Genomic DNA, 12,703 nt, shown 5'->3' with positions numbered 1-12,703 from the left:
ATATATAGAGAAAATCTTTAAAAATCTTCTTTTTTAATACTTTTTGGCCAGAAAAGCTTAATCTTGTGTAGAGGCTTCCTCGGGTAGTGAAAATTCAAGTTTGCAAAATCACAATGCCTAGTGGTAGGGCGGGGCCGTGATGGCGGTTTGAATTTTTACATAGGAATATATAGAGAAAATTTTTTGGTCCAAAACTCAGTACTAGTACTTAGTGTGAAAGCACAGGTTATGCAGATATAAGTTTGATGAAACCATGATTCCCTAGAGAAAAGTGGGGCCACGAAATGGGGGGGGGGGAGGGTATATAGAAATAGAGAAAAATCTTCTTACAGGTACAACAACAAAAGGGGCATGGTATTTACCCAAAAAAAGAGGTGGATAAAAATTGGCAGATTTTCATTTTTTTTTTAGCAAGATCTACTGTACTTAGTTGTCAAGATATTTTGATACTGTAATGCTAATTTGATCAGAATTAAGGCAATTGTTGCTCAGGTGAGCGATGTGGCCCCTGGGCCTCTTGTTTGCCATTTCACCAAATTTTATTTTTGAATTAGTCATTACACCTGATTTTGTTTTTAAAGAAGTAAAAACACCAAATTTTATTTTTAGATTAACATTTGTGGAAAGACAATGCCTTGAGAATGGCAAATTGATTTGAAAATTTACTAAACATTTAAACCCATTTAATAATATCATATATAATTAATAAAATGACAATGTTGTTACAAAAAAATCCGCCAGAATACTTTATGTGGAACACAAATAAATTTTTGTGAAAATTATAAAATAAAAATTGACCCCAAGTTTTTAGATATTTTTTTCGCAATTTGAAGACAGTTTATAGCCGTAAAAAAATTTTAAATCATTTTCTTGATCTATGACATGATCTTGACTTTTATTGTGAATAAAAGGACTCCTTATAGAAATTTTTAACCGGGTTTTTTCAACGGGAAAATCAGGTTATTGAAATGGTGAAAATGGCTGGCGGGCGGGTGGCTGCCAAAAGGGTACCATTATTGTACGGATAACTCCTCCTACAGTTTTCAAGATAGGAAGTTGTTCTTTTGTAGATTAATTGTACTTATATCAGAGGTGTGCATGTTGCTAGGATTTTGATAATTTATGGAAAAAATACCAGCTTTTGAACTTAGTCATTTTTTGGCAAAATATTGCATATAGGGTACTCCATTTCACTGGATACGGTAGGTAGTGTTTATCAATTCAGGGTTGACATGGGTTATGGATACAGTTCACATAAAAGAAAACCCGGTTTGCTGTCACATTGACAGCTTTTCACTCGTTATTCACATTTCAATTTATTTGGTATAGAATGCAGGTTAACATTTAAATACATTACAATATGTATGTACATATATCAAATACAATTTTATCACATCCTTAGTAACTGTTTGCCTAAATTAAAATTATTAGGATCAACAAATTTATATAGTTCTAGGTCAAACTTGCTACAGTCATGCAAACCAGTAACACTTCACTCTAAAAATATTCCATTCAGACATACTGTCAAATAATTATAACAATTTACACTTGTCGTGATCAATACATTTACACATACAATATCTTGTTTTCAAACCCAACCAGTTCAATGTTTTTCAACTACCTTCACTTCTCAAACAAATATCAGACAATAACTTCTGAGCAAAAATACACTCTTTACATAAAATAAATCATTGCAGTCATATAGGAGAAATTCATTTACAAATCCATTTCATACAAACCAAATATACAATATAAAACCATTATGTCAAAACAACAGAACGATTCTCGCAATCACACCTCTTCGTCGTTGGATGACGGAAGCATCGTCTTGTCTTCTTCCTCAACGAGTACTATCTCGTTACTTGCTATCTCCTGTCCCTTCTTCTTCACACATGGCAGTAGGAGGACCAAATGACACGCGGCCCCTAGCGCAAACATCAGACCCCCCAACCAGAAAGAGTAGTTATAGGACCCTGTGGCGTTATATACCGCTCCTAGTCGAACACAAGCAAAAATATTGATATTTTAATTATCTTTCACATATACTAAGTAAATGTTTTCAGTAAAAATGCATAAATGTTCCGTATAATTTCATAGAAGTTGTTATCTTTGCAATGTTTGTTAAAATGACCATACGAAATAGGATTTAAACTTTATTTATATTAGCCAATACAAAATGATGCTACAGACCAGCGACAGGAGGGCCATATACGCCGGCTATCCCTCTGGCTAGGGTCAGAAGTCCAAATGCATTGGTCAATTTTCTTAGGCCGAGCAAGTCGCAAATGATGATGGATGTCAATGAAATGTAGGCAGCTAAAATTTCATAAACACGATCATGTGACATTTTACTTTCAAAAGGTATATACATCTAAAATTGTTAAAATTTCATCGATTCCTTACCACGTAGAAAGTTTCTTTTATTTCCATCCCCTTAATTGTATTCAGAGAACGTTTTTAAATCATACAAGAGACAATTACAAGAGTTGATGAGATACTTACCAACACAGAGTCCATACAAGACGGCGAAGGTAACGAGAAGCTCGTAGGTTGTACAGAATGGTTCCACGAAGAGTAAGATGGCGCTGACCACTAGAGCTGTATTGTTGATAACAAGTGCGTTCAATTTAAAAATGTCGACCAGTAGTCCAGATAATAATCTTCCTATTGTGTTGGTTATACCTTTGAAAAGAAGACACTTGTTAAATGTTTATCTAAATGAAATCTTCCTTAGTTATTATAAAGAAATAAAAAGTATATATTTTCATCAGTTTTTTTTTTTTTACAATGGTTACCTATGATAGAGAGTAGAAAAGCAGCATCCGTTTTAGGAATACCGAACTGTAATGCGTGATCAACGACGTATGAAAATGGAACGTAAAAACCAGTCATGGCGAGAATGTTTCCGATGCATATCATGAGAAAATTAAAGTCTTTGAGCAGAGAGAGATCTAACATGTCTTTCATCGTGTCCACCACAGATATCGGAAGACAAGAACAGCGGTCCCAGCATGAAGGCGATGGAACATCGGTGATGTTGGTTATGCTTGTGACGTATTCCCTGACGTCTGAGCCGGACGTTTTGTACTGAGGAATGTTATAGATGCTGCCACTGTAGAAAATGTCCTGTCGATACATTGGGCGGGAATAATCAGACTTTTCGTGATGCACAGAATCGTGACGTAGTCGAGGTGCAGACAAAAAGGGTTTGGGCTGTGATGTCTTAGCGTACCCGCTTTCGATCCTGGGATGAATTTCATGAGCTTTGATTCCCCTCATAAAATCGTTGTTCTCTGAATTCGTTCTCTTATCAGTTTCTTCTTTTCGTTTTTGAATTTCATTAAGTTTCGTAAAATCATTAGCACCTGGCATACTTGAATCTGAATGTGCATTTCGTTTTCTATTTCGGATTGCCTTTTTCTTTGCATTTTCCATCTGCGCTTTTCTCTGAAATTGCTTCATCTTCTTTGTTGGCTCCAAAGGTCTCATTAACATACCAAACACACAAGCGTTTAGCACTATACCGGCCTGAATCATAACCAGATTCCTCCAATCAAATACATCCATCATGATGGCGTTAACAGGTGCGAAGATAAAGGTTCCAACACCAGATCCACAGACTGCTATGCCTGTTGCTATTGCACGTCTCTTCTCAAAGTAGTATCCTACGATGACCACAGCGGGGAGATAAATCAATCCAAATCCTAGGCCTAAAAAACACGTCTTATGAGATCAATACGGATTATCAATTGTCTGGCTTTAAAAATTAATTTAAATAGATTTCTTGTTTCATCTTACCTCCTAGGAATCCGTATGTAAGTTGAAGTACTGTTATGTTTTCCGAGAAAGATGCACAGAAAAAGGCCGCAGTAGCAAATATACTACCCGTTATCGTAACTGCTCTACAACCAAATTTGTTTGTCAAACCACTGACTATAGGACCTATTACAAAAATCATAAAGAACATTTTAGATATATAACACTCTTTTGTTAACAGACATTCATATATAATATTCAATTTAAAATACTATCTATATTTACCTGCGCAAAGATACATTCCATTCAACAGGGAACCCACTAGGGAAACTTTTCCTCTGCTCTCTTGGAAAACATTCACCCACAAGGGTAGCAAGACTCCAAAAGAATATCCTAGACCGTCCACGATCAGATTACACATGAAGGAACTAAACACCACCACCCAGCCCCACCCTCCGTCCGGTGGGGTGGGGATATAGTCCCCAGGGTCGACTTCGCTGGAAGAGGTAGATTCTCCGGAGGCATGTCTTTTTTTCTCGTCAGACTTCATTATTTAGTCTCAAAGGTTACAATTTAAGAATGCAGCTCTTCGTACGTTGAGCACTAGCTAAGTCCCCTTCATCTTTACCTTGATTTTGTTTTCTTATTTAAAGTTTTAATCCTGAAATATAGTGAATCTGGAAAAAAAAAATATAGAGATATCAACATATATTTAAAAATTCAAATACCCTGAAGGGTTCTGCATGTCTAATTTTCCACGCAGCTTTGGAAGGCGATTATCTTCCCATGCAATCGTTTTCATTTCTAATTTTATTTTGGGGGATCTGTATAAAAATGATAAATCTTGTTTTATGTGGTAGGAAAATAGAGCACAATGTCCATCACTTGATATTTACTGGTACCTTTATCTACATTTTACACATTCTTGCCCATAGGAAACAGCAAAAGACATTGCATCAAAAAATGCTACCACATACGTACTTTGTTATTGCACAAAATAAAACAAATCTTTATAAAAAAAATATTATCTTTTATTTAACATGTACATGTATATTCTTTTAATTTTATTGTGGTTCAAGGAGAAACATAACATTTTTCTAATTTTCGACTTTCGAATTTGTTTTGCAATAGTCACTATTTTGCTGGATTGGAAGTCTTACCTCCATGGGTATTTGTTATTTTTGAAAGACTCGCATAAAACATTGCTGATTTTCGGGTAGTATATCTATGACAAGTGTCTGAATGGACATTGTTATACCATTCTGTAAACGTCTTACATTTACTCATGTACTCTTTTTAACTTTTTTTTTTTGAAGATAGCTGCTTCCGTTAAATAAAATACGTCAAATGCCACATTTAGGAATACGCTAATTCAAATCCACGCCATCCTGATGAAAAATCATTTTCCGCCAAGTATACACGCTAAATATAATTTACGTTTACAATGAATCCAACATGAACTGTACAATATACTAGACTAAGTATATAGTTAAGGTACCGACACAGTGCTGGGTCTTATTACACGCATACTTCAATTCCTAAAATTATTTTCCTCTCGAACACCATTGTTTATTTCCTTCGAAAGTATTCAATATAAAATTCCATTGTTGGGGTCTGCCCGTTTATTTGTGGGTAGTTTGCATAGCCTACCTACGTTTACACGTTGCCAGATTTTGGCAGTTACTGTATTAAAAGGTATTTCTTATTCTATGATACTCTATATAAGTTCATTTGGATTCGTATAGTACCCGGATGGTTATAATTGCTTTAAAAAACGATGTTTACAATGAATATGAATAAGCTGGACAATACTTATCAGATTTATTTGTTTAAATCCTAGCGAGTGTATTTTATCCAGACAAAATGGCCCTTGGTGTTCACTGTGCAGTAACGTCTAGGAAAGTGCATGTAGCAGCTACATAGAATTGTATATATGTCATTAGATAATGACGATGATGTTTATGACTATCATCATCATCATCATCATTGCTATCGTCATCATCATCATCATCATCATCATCATAAAAACGCAATACCAACACAAATCTCACTATCTTAAAGCTAACTAGGATTGTACCCATTGATAAACTTGAATAAATGACCGAGATACCCACATCCTTCGGATTTAATCTGAGCTTTAAGGTCAATGATTCGTAGGATGGTAAGAAGTGACCATCAAAATCAATAGTGTCACATTAAATGCCACAGGTATGAGGAGATTACAATACCAATTGTCAATATTGTTCTACCTATTATATGACAGCTCGAGTGTTGGCCAGCGATAACATTGGCCTTGAGGAAAGTAGGTGTCTAGGCGCTGAGAAATAGTCTGTAAATCACTTCCCGCCCAGTGCAGGTAGTATGCGTTTTACCTGTACATGTAAGTCTATAAAATGTTTATGTACAACCTCTTTTATCAAGCAAGATGTTGTCTAGATCATATTGTGCGCAGTACAACTATATCTAATTACAATACATCGGTATGAAAAATACTAGTATCCAGAAAGAAGGCAGTCTTCGATGGCCTTTAAGTAATCAATGAGCTTTTAATTTACTTAGATAATATAAGGGTATTTACAGGTAAAGCCGACGATTTACATGTAGTGATTCATTTTCATTTACTATAAACGAACAGGTAATTGACTAAACTCATAACACCAAAAATTTCAGTAACATGATTTTGACTTTGCATCAATATATAGTATTTTACTTAACTATAAAAGCAATAAATAGATTAAAAGATTAGTATGAAAATTGTTAGAACAAGTTACAACTTCTCATGATATTAAGGATAAATTTTTACAGACCTAAATGATCTGATCAGGGTTTAACAATTTTCTGATTGATAAAAAGCAGGTTAGATATTTACATCTCGAGAGAATTCAGATAAACTAGTGGTATGTGCATTGTGAAGTAGCTTAAGGATTGTGGGGCGATATCAGTTGACCTGACCTTAAAAGTTGTCCCTGAACCTTTCAACGCAAATAGCACCTAAAAGCAGTATTATTATACGAGGTTCAAAGAGGGAAATCGGATATTGAACTAAACGAATAACAGTAAAAGTGATTTATATACAGTTGAATTTTTAAAAGGCACAAACAATGGCTTTAAACCTCATAAATTATCCTCAGAAATGCTGTTTGATAACTATAATACTACCTTTTGCACTTTTTCATTGTCCATTGGATAGAAAGGGATATGATTAAGTTAGAAAATCTTTTCAGTATTTAAGATATTGTATAATATTTGAAACATTGAAGATCAGACCATATAATAAAACCAGGAGCTCTGTACGCAGCATTGCAAAATTAAAACCAAAGACTAGAGCCGTGATTTTCCATTTTAGTAGAAGATTCCCTGCTTATCCCAAAAATGCACTTAGCCTGATTGATATCCAGGTGTAGTAAAAAAAAATTGACTGTATTTTTATTCTAAAAATCAAAATGACACCGGAAGTCATAAATTTCTCACTTTTGTTAGAAGTCTTTTATGCTCATGCTTATCTAATCATGCTCCCAGTTTGTTTCAAGCATGCCCAAAAGCATAAAGAATAAGTTTTAACAATTCTGTGTAAACTTACTACGTAATCAATAGATCCCCAATCTAGCCCAAAACAATGAGCAATTAATTTCAGCATTGGTAAGGGTCATTTTCCCCCTCATAACTACATGTATGTACACATTAATACTTAGTATGTTTGATTTCTAAGAGTAGAGACGACAAAAGAAAACGCTAAGCAATTGGTCACATGAAAGACGATTTTGCACGTTACGTCCAACTTAAAATTATTTTCACAATAGTTTGTTCATTAGATCATTATTTAATGCAAACCAATTTTTAAAGAATTTTTTAGAAGAACATCATAAAATTGTCCTATTTATACACGTTACACTCTTTTACTGGTTTACTGAGCAAGTGCAAATGAACCCCCATTTCATAAATTACATATGAACATGTACATACAATATGTGTGCTCTAATAATTACGCCTGTTCATCAAACGGATAATGTTTTTAGAAAGTCACTTTTTCCTTAATTATCACATACATTTGTTTACAACCACTGTATACTGCATTTTGCCAAATTTATCCGGAAAGAACCTGAAAGGAAGGCAGTAGTCCAATTATGCTAAAAACAGCCCATGTTTGTCACAATATATATGCCAAAACTGCGGAAAACTAAATATTTCTTTCAGAAACATCCTTTAAAAATGACGAATGAAAATAAACACGCACTCATAACCAGATATGTGTACCTATAGTGAATCAAATTGAGCATACATGCATACATACGCTTAGCGAAATTTTGTTTATCATAGTTTTGTATTATTAATCAATATTCAAAAGTAGTTATTTTACACTTTTGGACATCTCCAGTGCACATCCTCTCATACAAAGTGAGACTATGCTGGTAATTTTGAAGGCACATGTCGTTTGATTTTTTTCTCACAAGAAAAATATTTAGTATAGGGAGTATATTTTGTTAATACGAGAAAAACGTATAACGTCGATGGGTTTTTTTATTATGAAAAAACAATATTTATAACATTGGAGGCATGCAGATAATATAGGTCTAGGGCACGGAAAGACCCAGAAAACTGCACTCAGTTTCACCTTATCGTCACTCAGTGAAGATAAACCCATCACCGGACAGCAAAGGTAGATGTATACAGGGGTCAGCGAACGTACACTGCCCTCTACCTATTCATTCATAAGTTTCTATCAATTGAATTGAAATAGAACATTCAAATAGTGTGGTAGGTCAATGCTAAGAAATACTAGCCTAAGGGTTGCATATTAAAACTTTATTTGGGGTGTTGTTTCTTTATTAGAACTAGTTGTGTGTTCAATTTTCGCCTAGAAAATAAGTTTCATAAAATTACCCCAAGACCATTTGCAATCATCATAGTAAGGAAATGCTAATCTGAATTCATGGTACTTAACTTTATCATTGGCTAAGGTGACGTAAAGTCTTGAATCAGTTATACAAAATATTACAATTCAGTCAATTAAGTTATTAACATAGATTTAAGATTAAATTCTAATAATGCAACACTGTCTTTCGGATTTAGAGATAATCTTATTCGATGTTAGCAATCATAAATACACTAAAGTAACTCTTTTTCTCTACCTAGCCGAATGTTTTTGAGTTCTTTGTCTTTGATACAATCATTTTAGATGAACAAAAGCTTCAGAATGGGATAGTATTTGCAGAAATTTAACTTACAATTTAAATTTGAAGGTACATAATCATAAATAGGCATTAAGCTTTGAAACAAATTATATATCAGTTTTAATAAAACGTGCAATAACGACATATTATTTTATAGCATAAAATGCTTGAATATTCGAATAGACTCTAAAAGGTGTGTGATTGCCTAATGGTGACAACCATCAAATGAACAAATTTGGAGCCTTGCGTGCAATATATATACTTGAGTGATAAATCACCGAAAGATTTCTTGAGATATAAATAGATACACATCATACACTTTTATTACGTATCTGTTGAGATGAAAAAGTTTGCTTTGGTTAAAATATCAGTGATTAAATTTACTTTGTTCAAATTAACTATGTAAGAAGGTTCTGTTACCTGGTAAGGTATAATGCATCTGTATTCAAAATTTTAACAATAGCGTGACTGTGCAATACTCATGTTCCTTTATTTGGCATGATATGCACAAAGCACAAATGGAAAAAAAACGTGCATTGGCAGACGCACTTTTTTTTTAAATTGTACAATATTTAAATTTGACAGTAGTTCAAAATAATTGTGTGATGCTCTCTCTCTCTCTCTCTCTCTCTCTCTCTCTCTCTCTGCTGTCAATAGTGTGGTCATTTTTGGACAGTCAAGTACATGTATTTCATTTCTCTGATTAAATATCACATGAAAACCCTTATCTGTCTCCTTCAATGTACAAAAAATGTCAAATACACTCCACGTTAGAAATGGGGTCACAAATAATCTACTCTATATAGAAATGAGGACACAAATAATCTACTTTATGTTGATATAGGACCTCAGACATAATATCATTAAAGTCCATGTATCAGCCGCCATCGTTTTTGTGCGTTCTTGGGTGCAGTTTTGAGAAAGTTGATATTGCATAGATATTGGACAAAGTCATTTGATAGTCAATGTCGACAGAGAGTGTAGAACAATGTACATTTAACACCCAGAAAAAAATATATCAACTCAATATACATATAAGATTAGCCAAAAATGTTTTGTTATGTTTTCTATGATTCAATCTTTTAAGCGTTTATTAAATAAACATGATTAATGTCGTTAAAAATACAATTATATGATTTGTCTCATTTTTCATTCAATTTTTTCGCTTTCATGCAACTTTTATATTTTATTTCTCTCAAGTTTATAATTTTTTTTTTAATCGTTATTTAAGAAAAATTAAGCCTCTCCCATAAACCACTCACATTATATCACTTACTTGTGCTGACGGAACTTCTGGCACAGTTTCCGCTTGCTCAAAGTTACGGATACTGCAAAGCCTAGCCAATGTGCGCTTATGTAGTAACTCTATAGTACAAGATCTGCACAGTTTACCAGCTATCAGCTGATTCGTAGTAAAACGTGACGGAGTAACTTCTCGGCTCGTTAGTCATACCCTCATTTCACGGCCCTGCAGGATAATCGCCTTTTGATAATCCCCTCTTGTCTCTCGCTCAGATTGTGCTTTGGACCCTCTTTCTTCGAGTGGTGTTTGTTTTACGCTAGAGTTTGTCTTTACAGGTATGTACATCTTGTTATCGATGTAATATTTGACGACGCAGCAGACTGCCTATACCCGAAATAGGTCTTTCCCTTCTTGTTTTTATTTTTTTTACCAATAATAAATTATCTTACGATGGGAACTGCAGTTATTTCGTAATTTATAAATACTGAATAAGACACATTTATGATACAATAGATCAGAAAAAAATGATATATTAGACAAGGCCATTCAAAACGTGAGAGACATACCTATGCAATATAATGTTGCATTTATCCAAAATAAAGCATTAGAGAGCGTTAGTGAATTACATATGAAGACGATGTAATCTATAATGTAATATGAAGAATAACATGCGTCCACATGTTTTAATCAGTGTCAAACTGAATATAAACTAGGCAGGTATTTGCTATAGTAAAATTGCGTACAGATGCTGTTTTCTTCCCTCAAGTTGTTTCGTGGTATTCCTGCCTGACAGAGAAGAAATTGTAGCACTAGTCAGTAATGATAAAAAAATATCAAGAATTTAACACATTGTTTTCAAAATATCAGCTAGTCAAATGCGCCTCATTCTAGTTAACCATTGAATAGGAATATTATTTCAGATTTGACCTCAAAGGAAAACATATCATCTTTATGATATTTAATCTTGCATATCTCCATATTTGATTTCATGCAATCCAAAGAAAACAATTGAATTTATTAAATTTTTTATCCTTATTAGTTACTTTCAACGTTCTTGTCTGTTGCCTATACCAATGACTTATCTCATAATTACTAACTATTATAATTGCTTGTTTTTGTATTGTTTGTAAAGATATATACCTATTAACTGAAGATGCCCGATCCTGCGAAGAACAAATTTCAACAAGGGAATGTTTATATTTTCCATCATCATAAACAGTTGGACCGATGTACGGAGACAACTGCCTTATGAAGAAAAAATCCAGTTTAGACTTTGGTTTCGTTCAGTTCGCAAAAAAACATAAATGATTAAAAGAATGAAATAAGATATTTCAATTTATGCAAAATTATATTAACTTGAATAGTTTTTTTTTATATTTATAAGATCATGACTTGTATGTGAATGAGAATGTGTTATATGTAATATAAAATGAAAAACTGTATTTAAAAAAAAAGAATGAAATATAAAAAAGCGAGAAAAAAAGTTATAACAGCATACTCTTTAATTGATAAACCAAACAGAATAAAGACGTGTGGACACAACCAGTATAGCATGATCGACCGTGTTAGGACAAGAACAGATATGGATACATAACTTAAACCAAATGAGTGTTAGGTAAATTATAAAACAAATTGCCGAAGGAACAAAGAATAGGGTAGACATTATCCGCGGGTGTGCAATTTGCTTTAAAACGCTCTCTGTGACACCTTTTTTAATCAATATCAACCATAAACATAGACGTTGTGTCTTGCACTAACTTCATACATGCTAATTATCAGCACAGATCATTACAAATGAACCTACACATGTAATTTAACAGCAAAATGATCAATTAACATAGCATGACATATACTTGGTGATTGTTTAAGCGTGTTAATTTTGGTATTTATGTCAAAATGGTTCTTAAATAAATGGACATGCATAGATGAAGGTAAGCATATATACCGATATCTACAAGTTTTATATACGTGAAGATGCATAGCAGACATTGTCCTTTTTCAGTGAATACCATATATACTGCTGTACATTTTTACAAACTCATTGCCAAAGCGACTGATTCAAATTGTTTATATTATACATACTCGGAATAAACATGCTTAAAAATTCAAATCATTCAGCAGACCAGTATTAGTTTTATTTTCAGACTTTTGCAGAGCATATAATAGTCATTCCGTAGACCTCATATTATGTATATTGAATCCAGAACTCAGGTTTGCGACATAAGCTAGGTACTCGAGTTGAAGAGTCTTACACGTACATGTATATATGCTTGCAGATCAATCGCACGTTTTACTCCGGATTAAAAAGTTCATTTATGAAAATATATATGCGTATAGAAAACCCCCACAATTACATGTTACGCTTTTGTGATATTAAGTAACACTGAGTTTGTAAATCTCTTTGGAATGTGCCACAAATGTTTCCGTAGACAAGAAGATATGGTAGTCTGTGGTTGTCCTCGCGTTTTCAGGTCATTGGCCTGTATGTATGTACCCCTTGATAGTTTGATATTTAGTCCTACGGCGAAGCAAC

General features: G+C 33.6%; 1 protein-coding gene across 3 annotated transcripts; it reads right to left on the bottom strand.

The window, feature by feature from the left end:
* Positions 1-1,300: 1,300 nt before the first annotated feature.
* On the bottom strand, positions 1,301-10,353 carry LOC128191618 (monocarboxylate transporter 14-like). 3 transcript variants are annotated; one of them, XM_052863782.1, is made up of 7 exons: positions 10,204-10,353; positions 4,042-4,433; positions 3,799-3,942; positions 2,796-3,710; positions 2,503-2,682; positions 2,191-2,316; positions 1,301-1,994 (listed from the first exon to the last, which is right to left on the bottom strand). In XM_052863782.1, exons 2-7 carry the CDS (start codon positions 4,304-4,306, stop codon positions 1,792-1,794), a joined length of 1,833 nt encoding a protein of 610 aa, XP_052719742.1. In that variant the 5' UTR covers positions 4,307-4,433; positions 10,204-10,353; the 3' UTR covers positions 1,301-1,791. The 3 variants fall into 3 exon arrangements, with proteins under 3 accessions (XP_052719742.1, XP_052719743.1, XP_052719744.1); XM_052863783.1 differs by having other exon boundaries at positions 10,190-10,312; XM_052863784.1 differs by having other exon boundaries at positions 4,042-4,417; positions 10,204-10,309.
* Positions 10,354-12,703: the final 2,350 nt, after the last annotated feature.

Source organism: Crassostrea angulata, chromosome 7 (genome assembly GCF_025612915.1).
Source record: "Crassostrea angulata isolate pt1a10 chromosome 7, ASM2561291v2, whole genome shotgun sequence".
NCBI classification, from domain to species: domain Eukaryota; kingdom Metazoa; phylum Mollusca; class Bivalvia; order Ostreida; family Ostreidae; genus Magallana; species Magallana angulata.
The sequence above is the reverse complement of the archived record's forward strand: the minus strand, read 5'-3'. Positions and strand labels throughout refer to the sequence as shown.

Excerpts from the sequence above, each read along its gene's own strand:
- LOC128191618 (XM_052863782.1), bottom strand. The coding sequence starts at position 4,306 with ATGAAGTCTGACGAGAAAAAAAGACATGCCTCCGGAGAATCTACCTCT. Across the intron at positions 3,943-4,041 it reads TGGAATGTATCTTTGCGCAG|GTCCTATAGTCAGTGGTTTG; the intron begins GTAAATATAGAT and ends TTTTTGTAATAG. Across the intron at positions 2,683-2,795 it reads TTTTCTACTCTCTATCATAG|GTATAACCAACACAATAGGA; the intron begins GTAACCATTGTA and ends TTCTTTTCAAAG.